A 13,069-nucleotide genomic window follows, 5' to 3' on the forward strand; every position below is an offset into this window, starting at 1 on the left:
AAAAAAAAAAATAGCTGATCTTGAAAGAAATCCCCCCAAATGGGAAATCTTTGGGATTTTCCAAGAAATCCCCCAAAACAAAGAAGATACAGAATGTCATGAAGGTGACTGTGTGAGCTGACACTGAGGCTCCTGAGTGATCAGTTCCACTGAGCTCTGTGTTTGAGCTTCAGCACCCGTGAAGGGAGAGGCCTTGGTGAGGTGTTGCAGCCAGTCCCAGGCATTGGGAAGGATTTTTGTCAGATTACAACCCTCATGAGGTGCTGGTAGGTGAGAAGAGGCCTGTCCACCAGTATGGGCTGACTCACCTCTGTGTGACTTTGGGTGAGGAGAGATTGAACCCTTGCCCCTGTGTTTCATGCAGGGTTGAACTTTGAGTTTATACTCCTCAGTGTAGTGAATCACTTAGCCAAGGTTCAAATGTCAGTATTGGTTCCAGACAATGACACTCGTGGAGTCGCCGGCCAGGGGAAGCACAGAACCACTCTGGGAATGCACCACAGCTCAGGTACTGAGAGAATCTTATGGAGGAAAAAAGAAACTTACACAGTGATGAGCTCTCAGCAAAAAATGACAAAAGCTTAAAAGATATTCCACAGTGAGGGGAGTCAGTAGACACCACAGATAGAAGTAGAGTCCCCAGAACTTGAAATGTATCTTGGCAGTCGAAAAAGAGAAGAAAAGCCCTGCATTGATTTTATTAGACCAGAGTAAAGCTTACTGGACAACCGTGTGAAAGAAAGGAAAATTATAGGCCAGTCTTACTTTTCATAGATACCAGAGTCCTAAATAAAGCATTAGGAGAGTCAGCCTTGCAGTTGTGTGCATATGAACAGGCACAAATTCATAATCCACAGGTCGAGATGATTGAACCTAAGAAGCTCTGTTAATATAGGCTAAAGAAAAACAACTTTCTCAATAGCTGCAGTGTAGTCTGAGGTTACATCCTCTCGTAGGACACGTATCCCTTATGCATGGATCACTGAGAGTGATCACGCACTGTGTGGCTAATATTGCTGTACCCTACAGAGGCATGAAGAAAGGTGGTTCCAGGCAGGGTTGGCTGAAGGGATGACACAGCTGTGATTAATAACTCCAGCACTGTTTAGGGCCTACTGAGTCCAGAATTAAGGCAAGGTTGTGTCTGGTGTGTCTTGGGAACATTTAGGTCTTTCCTCTGATAACGTAGATGTCGCTCTTTTGTTTCAGCTTTTCTTCTTTGGGGCATGTGGCCTGCATGGCTATCTGCTCCTACCAGTATCCAGCCGCCATGGCTTTCTGCTTCCTGGAGACCTTGTGGTGGGAATTCACAGCTTCCTATGACAACACCTGCATTGGCCTAGCGGTCCGGCCATATGCCTTTCTGGAATTTGGTTTGTAACCTCTTTCATAGTTATTGTCTGTTATGTGGCATTGCAGGTGTAGAATTTACAGTTTGGGTTTAGCTTTGACCCTCAAGGAAAACCACTTGAAATGCTATAATGTGTCACTGAAGAACAGCTTTGTACCATGAGATTCCAGAGTCATTGAAGTGTCCTGGAAAGCTTCAAGGTTTAACACTCTGGCCTCCAGAGCCTGGAGAGAGGGTGGAGGATGGTGGAACTTGTACTTGTCAATGAGTAATGGCTGAGCTAAGATTCAAGCCCCTATTCTTGGACTACCTTGTACTGAGGTTCTGGAAGGCAGTATTGCCTTCTTTATAGAAAGATTATGCCCTAATTACTCTGCCTCAAAGAGATTGGTAAGACTACTAGTGACAAGTGTCATCATATGACCTTTATGTGTAGCTTTATGCTTGCCAGAGTCTGGCTGATGTATTAGCTTGCTTAAAACTGCATCTTGGTAGATGCTCTAAAAGGGATCCAGTCATATGGGCACAAAGTAAAAAAGAAAATTAAAAAAAATTACCTATCCCCTAGTGGGTAAATGCCTAGTTAAAGAGTTTTGGCCCACGGTAGGCTTACTGAGACCTGAAAGCGTGCCCCAAGTCTAAGATACCTTCTGGAGGGGAACCACAAGAAAAGAGATAAGCAAATTTCAGAGGATTAGTGCAAAGAGGAAAAAAAAAGAAAAAAGAACTGCATCTTGTATGAATGTCTTCTGTACTCCATTCCAAGGAAAATGCTCAATTTGGATTGCTCTGTCCTTGCAGACAGCATCATTCAGAAAGTGAAGTGTCACTTTAACTATGCAAGTTCTACTCAGATGGGGAGCAGTTTAGAAAAAATTCAGGAGGAGCTCAAGTTCCGGCCTCCAGTGTTTCTCACTCTGGAAGACACAGATCTGGCAAATGGGATGATAAATGGTCACACACAGATGCACTTGGAGCCCGGTACGTGACCTGCTGTTCTCCGATGTTGATGTGATGTTGATGAAGTGTGATATAAGTGTTTCAAATGGGCATTGCTTTTTTTTGTCTTTTTTTTTTTAAGTAGAAAGTTGTTTTTTGAAGTCTGGGGAGAGGAAGGTGTCTAATATGGACTGCCTGTTTCCAGGTGGTTGTTATGAAAAACTTGGATATTAATGATAGTAGGTTGATCTAAGGGAAAGCAACTCATGAAATTGAGAAGAAGAATGTCTTAGCAGGTTCTTTTCTTAACAAGGGTGAGATCTACAAGTTTAGATGTTGTAAGGGGATTCATTCTCTTTTACTAGAAGTCACTTGGTAAATGGTAGACATTTGTACATATTCCCTCTCCCTCTCTTATCCTATCATATCATGTAGTGATATATTGCAGTGCACCCCTCCGCAGGAAGCCTCTGACCTCCTTGGTGGAGGCAGCAGGGAGGCTGTGAGCACAAGAGTGGGCAGAGGTCAGAGCTGGGGCTCTTCTTCTCTGATCTCCATGAGACCTGGGGCATCCTTCTGTCCCTGTGCATAGTCTTTAGTTGAAGATTGGGTGTCAGTAGGCAGGAGCACAGAGCCCTGGCATTCCAGGCTTGCTTTGCTAGTGACCCTTAGCTACTCAGTGCACAGAAGGAAGCAGGATCCCTGCATTGCTAACTTACAGTTACATATAATTAAACCCACTTCTCTCAATGGTAATAAATGCATTTCATTGATTTTCTAGACAGGTCAGCTCTTGCACTAGATTTTGACAATCTAGTGAACAATGACAAATTATTTCTCCCACAGAGCTTTAACCACACCTTCCCAGATAGTAAAAATACATGATTGAACTAGATCTAATACATATCACCATTTCCATTACATAATAAATTAACAAGTATTTGAATATTAAGTGACAGAGCTTAAAAGGCATACAGAAATCAGATGTCTGCTCAATCAGTTCATTGGCACATAACCCACTTTTTTTTTTTTTTGGCAATAGAATAAACAAAGTTAGTGCATATTTACATTCTAAGAATTCTGTCCTCTGAAAGAGAGAGTTGTCTATACTATAACAGTCTAATTATTTTAACTGTTTGATACTAAACTAAATTGCTTGAAGTTTTAAAGTGGTGTATTGAAAAATGTTTACATTTTGGCATAATTCTGTGTTTTATTTTAATTTGTTCCAACCAGTAAACTTGTGGATTGGCTCTCATACCAATTAATAAGTTGTAATTTATTTTGAGAATGAACTTAACTTTTATAGAAGACTGTTATTGAAACCCAAGCTTCTCCTTTGCTATCTCTGAAGATGTGGGTAACTTTGTCATCTATGTTTTGTTTTTTTAAACACTTAGACAAGAGGAACAAATCCAGAAAGTGTCAACTTGCCCACGTTGCTAAGACATTTTACTGTGGTTTGACTCACCCTATTATCCTGAGGCTAGAATCTTTACAGGTAGCATGTTCTGTTTCAACAGGCCTTTGAATTACTCACTGTAGTTTCTAACACACTAACAATAATCATCTGTTGGGTAGCAGTAGGGGTGTGTGTGTATGAAATATAAGGACAAGAAAGGATGATTTAAAAAGCGCATAGAAAGAGAATGGGTAGACCAAAATCAATTTCAGCACTTATATTTAAAGAGAGAAGGATCACTTGTTCTAATTAGAGTTCCAGAAATAGCTTGTAGCTTAAATAATATTTCTCTTCTCTTCCCAATTATAATTAAAAAATGCATATGGTATGAATTCTGGAAGCACACATGACACTGGATACTGTCTTATCAGGAAAAGGCTATAGCATTTTACTAGCTGAGGTATACAATGGAAGTACTTTCAGAATTTGGCAGCTAGTTTACAAATGAAACCATAAATTGCTTTAAATCATTAGGCTCAGCCTAAGTCTTATTGACATGTACTGGAAAATTCCTTCTTGTAAGGCTGTCTTGTGCATTGTTGGATGTTTAGCACCTGCTAAATGGCTGCAGTTGTGAGAACCCAAATTGTCCCAGGACAGTGCAAAATGTCTACTGAGGGGCCATTTCACCCCTGGCTTGAAAAGCATTGCTCTAAATAGAAAGAAAATTGAGCACTTGTAAAACCTGTGCGTGCTCTGATAGAAACTCACCTCACATTCCCTGATCCATTCTGTCCTTCATTTCTTGCCTTTCTCCTGCCTAACCACAGCTGCTTTTAAAATCAACATGTCTGTAATTGTGTGTTTACATAATGAACTTATCATTAGTGGAGATCTAGTTAATGTCTTTGTTTATTTTTCTCTCATATAGAAATTATTTTCACTAGCCACTTATTTTTTTTGTGAAGCTCCTACTTTCCGAATGGAACCAGTGACAGCCTTGGGTATCCTCTCCCTTATTCTCAACATTATGTGTGCTGCTCTGAATCTCATTCGTGGAATTCATCTCGCAGAACATTCTTTACAGGTAACTTTTTCTTTACAGTTTAAAGAGAAGGGCACATGATGAAACTGGTGGGGCTACATTGTACGTTTAAGGCTATTATGTACTAAGGTTTTAAAGTTTCAAAATTTTTTTTCTGATTTTATTCTTTGGAGCAAGTTGGGAAAATACACAAACTTGCTGTTTTGTACCTGTTGCCCTCAGAAGTTAAGGGACCTGCTGGGAGATTGAGAAGCAGACAGCTGGCTACCAGGGAGCCTCAGATCACCTCATGTCCCTTGGGGTCACAGGAGTCACTTCAGTGGCTGGGTCTTTCTCCTAGGGCAGAAGTTTGATTCTCAGACTTTAAGAATCAGGCCCCTTTGTTCCCTGGGTAAAGTTGTCTCATGGTCTGATTTATATCATCCAGATACCACTTCCTTATTTCTTGGCCAAAGAACTGTACACTAGGAAGTTGATAGGCTAGTTCCACTCATCTCAAAGCAATTTTCTGTTAAATGCTTTTAAAATATTTTTTTAAGTTTTTCAAAAACCTTTCCAAAAGGACAGAGCCAATCTGAGTAGAAAAGGTATTACTTTTAAAAATGGGGCCATAATGCTGCCACCGTGTCTCAGTGCATGGAGTGTCTGAGACATTGAAAATGGTTGCATGTCAACCCCTGTCTGGTACATAAACAGGGACTTGGGTCTCACCTAGCCAGGGATTGTCAGATTCAACCAGAGCAGGATGACAAAGGAGTATTTTATGTTATAATATTTCCTTTCATCTAAATATTTCTTTTTTTGCATTCCTCATTGTCTTGTAGGTTGCCCATGAGGAAATTGGAAATATTCTAGCTTTTTTTATCCCTTTTGTAGCCTGCATTTTCCAGGTGGGTGAAATATTGTTGTTTTGGTGAATCATAGTAACCCGCTGGCTTATTTTTTCCTTCTGTTGGAACTGTCGACAAGTTTTTAGATTGTAATTTTGAACCACCAAGTCCTTGGCTCAAGTCTTAGACAATACCAGTCCTTAGTCAAAGAATCTCAGGCCCATCTTGTCCATTCCTCTCATTTTACAGAGAAAGGATGTTGGATTCAGATAGGCAGAGTCCCTGACTGAAGCAGTGGGACCTTTGACAGCAGAACAGAAGCCAGGAACTTGAACTTGACTTCCAAGAAGTGGTAGATGGGATTATCCTGGAGACTGAGTTGGGTCTCTCTAGTGTGAGGCAGCCTGGCCTCTGGTTTATTTCAGGACAATCTTAAGTACAGAAATGCCCTTCTGCAGAAGTAACATCTGTTGAAAAAATGTCTTTTTTAAACATATTACTAGATTAAAAATTATTATTTTTAATAGTAACATCATCGACTCAAATTTGTCTTTAGAAATGAAACAAGTTACAGCATTAACTAGAGTGCTTTCGTTATTATCTAGTTATTTTCAGATAAACTATAGCTCTGTACTTAAAGGTTGGGGTAAAAAGGAGCAGTTGAATACCCTAGAGATAAAGTTAATTCCAATAAAAACCTGATTCTAGTAAAATACTATCCTTTCCCATGGACTAGGAGGCTTATGCTTTTTTGAAATTAAAATTTCTGTTCTCAGGTAACTACCTGTCTTCCACATACACCCTAAAATCACATACTTTAAAGAATTACATGATTGTACAAAAAGAAATTTTCACTATAGGATTGAAATTTTTGCAACACAAGTGTCCCAAACCTTGGATGGGGTTGCCTGCACACCTGTCTGACAGCCTGGTGTTCAGGGGTGCAGGGGCCTCGCAGTCCCACCTCCTGCCCCCAGTTCACATTCCTTCTTAGATAACTCTTGCAATGCAGACTCGTCCCCTTCCACTGAAGCTTGTGCCTTTGTGAGATTGCTCTGTGCTTTAAAGATGTGGCATTTCGTGAACCAAAAGCTCTGTCCACCTTTTCAAAATATGAATGGCCTCTTCTCTGTGTAAGAGCCCTACACAAAATAATCAGCTGCTTTCCCTTCTGATCTTTGCCCTACTCAGCTATTTTGGAAGCTGTAATAAGGGGGATAGCAGGGAACAGTGATCTCTTCTTAGGTAACTGTCACTCAGGAGAGCCAAAATGGTGGAAGCATGCCCTCTCTCTCTGGCTTTCTTGCCTGTCATGTTTCCTAAAGCAAAATTCATGTGTAGGCTGGTCAGTCTTCTTCAGGTGTCTGGACCTCTTCGTCCGGCCTTCTTTCTCTGCGGCCCACAGCCTGGGCATTTTTGTCTGTATTTCTTACATCTTTTAGGAGTGCTGTGCTCTCACTCTTCCTGTATCGTCTATTTCATTTCTCTCATCCAAACCCCCACTTTTATCCAGTGGTGATCCACTGAGTCCAAGGCTCATTATAGTTTACTCAGTTTAGTATGTGTGAAATGACACACATACAATGGCAGGTGAGAGAAATGAACTCGCATCTGACCTTATGGCCATGTTACTACCTCTGACTGGGATTCCTCTTATGTATCATTTCAGTGTTATTTGTACCTGTTCTACAGTCCTGCCAGGACTATGAAGGTGGTGCTGATGCTGCTTTTTATTTGCCTGGGCAACGTGTACCTGCACGGGCTGAGGAACCTCTGGCAAGTCCTTTTCCACATAGGAGTGGCTTTTCTGTCTTCCTATCAGATCCTGACGAGGCAGCTCCAGGAAAAGCCACCTGACTCTGGAGTGTGAGAACATCCTGAGATGAGTGGGTCCTTTGATTTCCTTTGAGGGTCACCTGTGATTCCCTTTTTGCTTCTCAACATCACCTCAAGCTTCCACCCTTGAAGTTCCTTCTACCAGACTGGACTAATAAGCTGAGAATTGGGGGTTTCTAAGAGGTGCAGGTGAAGGCATGGGTTGGCTTGGTACCCAGCCTCTGTCGTGTGCTGAGTGTGGCTGCAGAAGCTCCAGGTCAGAGTGTTTACTGGGGTGGCAGAGTCTGGGGGCGCAGTCAGAAGCAGCATTATGATGGAAGATCAGAATGGAATTGTTTTGGTCTCTTAAATTGAAGGATGCAATAAACCACTAGATTTAGTAACACTAGTTTTAGTAGTTGGCAGTTGTCCCCAATTACTAACGGACCACTTTCACTCTAAATGTGACTTGGTTAGCTGTTTTTGTTTGTTTTTAGAGGATGAGTACAGGGTGAATTTAAAACTTAAAGCTATGGTTTCATAAATACAAACCAGATAGGTTTTGTTTACATTTTCTTTTTAATAATTTGGGTCCTATGCAATACCTTTAAAATATTTAAGTATATTTGAATATATCGAACTTATTTTCATTTATGGAAGGGCAGACTTAAGATGAGAAAATGGTTAGGAAAGCTGAGTTTACTTAGCTGGCATAACCCTTTATGGTGGTGGAACTGTATGGGTACATAAATATTTTGTATTTATTTGCAGGGTATATTTGAATATTTCAAAATTTAATTGAGTAACCAATACTAGTGGAATCCTAAGCTAATAAGCATGACAGAAGTGAGAACTTTAGGATTCCTTATAAGTGACTGCAAAGTGGGTCTGGAAGCACAGGATTCACACAGCAGCCTTGACAGGGTCAGGTGGAGAGGCTGCCGTCTTCCGCCCCATGGGTGGCAGCCGCTTGCCTGTCACTTGAATGATCACAAATCCTCGATCCTGGGTTTGTCCCCAGAAGGTCTCCCAGTCATCTCCATTAGATCAAGGGCCTCATTTTTTTTTTTTTTAATGAGCAAATAATAAGTAGGTGTGAATTTTTAAAAAATCTTTATGAAATGTATCATTAATCCTGTACTCTCAAAATTTCTTTCCTTTCTCTCACTGTCAAAATACCGATTAGTCATTGTTTTCCAGAATGTGCAGTCTCCTGCATTTGTAGACATTTCAGCCTGGCTTGTCCAGTACCATTCTGGAGGCCATTTCTGGAGTTTGCCCTTTGGATTGTTCTTGGTAGAAGTCTGGAATCTGAATAGTTTAATCACAACTGCATGGAATACTTTGGGATGAAATATGTGGCTTTGATAAATTTTTAAAGAGACTATTTTGATAGTTTTTAAAAGTCAAAAGCCTTTGCAGCAGTTATTGAGTTAATAGAGAAAACAAAAATGTCCTTTTAAGTTCACTTGCACTTGGTCATTGTTAATTGGTATATTGTTAGTGAGCTACCCTGGTATCACTTAAAAAATAGTTTATGTGACTGGGAACTGTGTTGGGAAAACTGTTGCCATAGTAATTTTATTTTCTTATAATAGAAATTTTCTATTTTTAAGCAAGTATCTGGATGTGAAAGCTATATTGGCAACATTCTCAGAAACTTCAAAGTTGTCTCTTTACTTCACAACTGTGTAATTTTCTGCCTATCTGGCAGGTGAATTTTCAGACTTTATGGGAGATAATTTTGAAGAGATGGTACAGTAGAATGGTAAGTCAGAAAACAAAGACAAACCCTTTTAGGTTAGAAGCACAAAAAAACGACTTTAAGACTTGGTAAGAAAAGCTTAACCTGTTCTCCTCCAGCCCATGGGGCGGCATTGCCGTGTACCCCGCTCCCCAGGTGCTAGGAGCGCTGAGCCTGTATCCGCACTCAGTGACGAGTGATGAGCGCTAATGCGCTGGTAGACCTGTTACCCGAGTAGCACATTCTGTTGGATGTGCTTTTCCATAGCTGCATGGGATTTGAGATTTACATTTGCAGACGAAAGGGATCAGAGGCACTAAACAAACAGTGCAACATCATGAGCACATAAACACTAACCAAAAGAAGCCTCAGCTCACTGGAGCAAGTGACTCATGATAGGAAAGAAATTCTGGACACTGTGCAAGGGAAATACCAGGCTTGGGGTGGGCCTGATTCAGGCCACTGGCCCCTGTGTCATCCTCGATGCCAGGGAGATGGCTCCACAGCGCAGGCCTCACGCCACCAGGGACTCCCTGCTGTGTGAGCACCTTTGTTTTCCCAGCAGTTAAACGCCACCCGCCAGCTGACCTCACAGGGCCCACTCTAGGACTAGATGAAATAATGTTGAAAACAAAACCTCAGAAGTGCCTTCTGGGATCAGAGGCCACAAGCTCTTGGCCATCAGAATGTGTTCTATCCCACCTGCGGTTTCCAGAAGAAAGGAGGCTCAGTGGACTGGGACAGTTTTCTGACCAAGCCACCAAAGCCCAGAGGGTCCCCTTCCTCAAGTGTGCTGTGAAGCCACAGACTCTGGCTTGCTTTTCCCCAGGCCAGCCTGACCGTGGCAAGACTGTGACCGAGTTTCTGTGTCCTGAATAGAGACTGTCAAGGCCACATTTTGGGCTGTATACCCTCTGGGGACTTAGAAAGCCACTGTCTGCAGTGGCCAGAATGTGCGTGGGGCCCCCTGTCATCTGCAAACTCTGTGGACAGGCATCAAGAATCAAGGCCTGACATTTTAAGGGGTGGGAAACGTGTCAGGATGAGTGCTGAGATGAAGGCATGTAACCACCATGCTTGTCCTCCTCACTTTGAGCTCCCTTTTCCTAGGTGCCCCCATTCTCCAGATCTCCTCTGCCTTTCTACCTCTGCTCCACACCCCTTTCCTGGGAGCAGAATCTACAACTGGAGTCTCTGGAGGGGCTAGAAAGCTACCTTAAGTGTCATCGGTATGGGGTGTGTAGGAACTTTAAGTGGGAACAGATTGCTCTGGGGCCCTCCCTTGCCCCGAGTCCCCCAAGGAGCACCTGTGTGTATCTGGGACTGTGTCATGGAAGGACTAGCACTTTTGTGGTCAGCACATCTCAGAGCCAAAGGTAGCAGTAAGCAAGGTCAGCTGTTTAGGGCACAGGAAGCAGGCAGTATGCCAGGAGCAGAGCTGGGGGTTCTCTATTGGAGGACAACACGCAGTTCGTCTGCGGCACGTGGGGAGCACGTTGCACCTTTGTCCTGGGTGCCATTTCTGTCCTTCACTGTGGCCTGGGGGGGCCTGGCCCTGGAGCCTGTGGCTTGCGGTGCATGTAGGCTGAGAACTGGCAGAATGGCAGTGTTCATGGATTCCCGACGTGTCAAGCCCTGCTCTGACGTTGCCTTCCAGATATTCCGGTACAGAATCCCACACAGGTGCAGGGCGGCTCTGCTGAGCATGGGAGTGCTAGTAAGGTGGAGGTAGAGAATATGCGCCCTTGAGAGATGAGGGAGGGGAGGAGTGTCCTGGTCAGTTGGTCAGAAGGTCTGGAGAGTGACTTGGTTCTTCCACTCAGGCCTGTGCCACAGTGGGCAACCTAGATTCAGTATCTGTAACATCTTTGGCCTTCTGGCCGGCTGTCACAGGGGCCGAAGGGGGTAGTGAGGAGACTACAGGGTGAATCCGTGGTTTCAGTGTGGATGGGCTTTGGGCTTATGTGGAGGCTCTGCAGGCTTCAGGCAGCATAACCATGCCTTTGAGCTTCCACACAAAAGGGCAGCTTTTGATAATGTAATGTAAGTGACCTTTATTTTTTACTTCAGAAAGGTAGAGGAGGCCTCTCTTCCTCCGTCAGAGCTATTCCTGCCTTCCAGGCACAGAGCCCTGGGGACCGCAGGCTTTAGGCCTGCTAAAGGTCCCGGGTACCTGGTTCTGCAGTTTGGACCAGACCTCCAGGTCTGTTCTGACCCAGATGTGAAGAGCTGATTCTCCATCTGAAAGCAGTGATGTCATACTGCTGTTGCTGGGGAAACCTCACTGGCAGGGAACTTGTGGAAAAGGACTTGACAGTAAAATCTGGGAATGGCCGGATACAGAAACATCTGCCCATGTGCACCTGGGGCGGAGTGGTTGCCCACAAGCGCCTTTTATTTAGGGTAAAATTACTAAATCCATTCTGTTCCTCCAATCTGTGCTTGATACCTCCTTTCACTCTTCTGTGATTCTGGGGTTGCCTCAAAAGTATTGTTTAATAAAGCCTTCGTATCATTTGAACCTCCTCCCCCCAGAATTCTGTTTTGCTATTTTAAAGATTGAGGCTGATTTAACCAGGGCAAAACCATTTACTTCCCATGTTCATTTTGAAGGCTTGATGTCCCCGTAACACAAGCTTTTTACATTTTCATGTAATAATAAAGATCTATTTTGAGTAAAAGATGAGTATGTTTTAACAAACTTTCACAGAGTAGTAAAACCTAAACTTATGTTAATATATGTAAAGAATGTCGTATTGCTGTTTATATACTATGTATATGTAAATTAAATGAGGTGGCTTCAGAAGTGTGAGAAGAATAAACCTAAGGTGCTTATTAACTTGTATTTGTGTGAAAAATTATTATGACTTGAGTCCATTTTCCTACTTGGTGTGACGTGGCTCTGGCATAATGGTGTGTCTCTAAAAAGGACACAAAAGGGAAATACGGTTCTGTGAGTCCACACAAGTGCAAAACCCCCAACAGTCTTCGTTCAACGGTAAACCCTCAGACTCTGAAACATAGCCTGGAGTCCAGGAAGAGCCTGGCATAACCAGAGTGGCGGTGCCACACCGCCCTGGAGGCTGGGCGACCTGCCTTTGGTCCAGGCTCTGCCCTGTCTGTGCAGAGCTGAGACTCTCAGGACCAGCCTGTCATGAAGTGGTCACTAGGTGGCGCAGCAGCCAGCCACACCCTGGAGTTCCCATCGGGACTGCATCCATTTGCATAAGTCATTCCTGTAGCAGCTGATAAAATTCCCAGAAACAAATTCACCAACCTTTCCTGACCACTTTAAACACATGGGGTCATGGGTACCCCAAGCTTCTCTGCAATCTTCCTTGAGTTCAAATCTTTTGGAAGAGGGCACAGACTTTCAAAATAGACCCCTGAGCTATTGACTTCTGGGATTTTGGAGCGGTCTGTCTTTATTTTTCACTAAAACTTATTTACTTATGCATGCAAGAACTGGGCACAGGCCAGAGAGCAGGGGGTGAAAGGATTCACCAGAGACAGAGTGGGGAGCAGAACAGGCAGACTGATTGAAATACACTGCTGAGGGGAGCAGTGGGCAGGACAGGAGAGGTCTGCAGCACCATGTGGATCACCCCCTGCCCGAATCAAATTCCCATGACAGTGGGTGGCAACAGCTTGATAGCACTGTATTTAACTCCTGCATCACCAGGGAGGTCCCCCCCCCCCGCTGGCTGTCTTTAGATACCATCTGGTGCAACCCCTTTGTCGCTTTAGGTGTGGAATTGAGGCCTGTCATAGGCTGCCAGTGACAGGGTTGTGCAGAGCTCTGTCCTTTGGGTTGGGAACAAGGTGTTTGGATAGCACTTGGCAGCACCCACAAAGAATAAAAGGGGATCTTGGCCCAGGAAGGGTCTTTCTCTGCCAGGAGGGCTGGGTGCCAGTTCAAGCTGATGAATTGCTTTCTTTTTTC

The 13,069-nt window shown here is 43.4% G+C and overlaps 1 protein-coding gene across 2 annotated transcripts in view; it reads left to right on the forward strand.

Annotated features, from left to right (window-relative positions):
* The window catches only part of SEC22C (SEC22 vesicle trafficking protein homolog C (S. cerevisiae)), a 23,621-nt gene extending 11,656 nt beyond the window's left edge, over window positions 1–11,965 (forward strand). For both annotated transcript variants that reach the window (XM_012735327.1, XM_012735328.1), the window contains exons 3-7: window positions 1,210–1,373; window positions 2,153–2,332; window positions 4,661–4,779; window positions 5,562–5,627; window positions 7,237–11,965. In XM_012735327.1, coding sequence (XP_012590781.1) covers window positions 1,210–1,373; window positions 2,153–2,332; window positions 4,661–4,779; window positions 5,562–5,627; window positions 7,237–7,437 — 730 coding nt within the window. In that variant the 3' untranslated portion in view covers window positions 7,438–11,965. The remainder of the gene's footprint in view (window positions 1–1,209; window positions 1,374–2,152; window positions 2,333–4,660; window positions 4,780–5,561; window positions 5,628–7,236) is intronic.
* Window positions 11,966–13,069: the final 1,104 nt, after the last annotated feature.

The sequence above is a fragment of the Condylura cristata genome, unplaced genomic scaffold, assembly GCF_000260355.1.
Source record: "Condylura cristata isolate star-nosed mole 26May11 unplaced genomic scaffold, ConCri1.0 scaffold00004, whole genome shotgun sequence".
In the NCBI taxonomy this organism is placed as follows: Eukaryota; Metazoa; Chordata; class Mammalia; order Eulipotyphla; family Talpidae; genus Condylura; species Condylura cristata.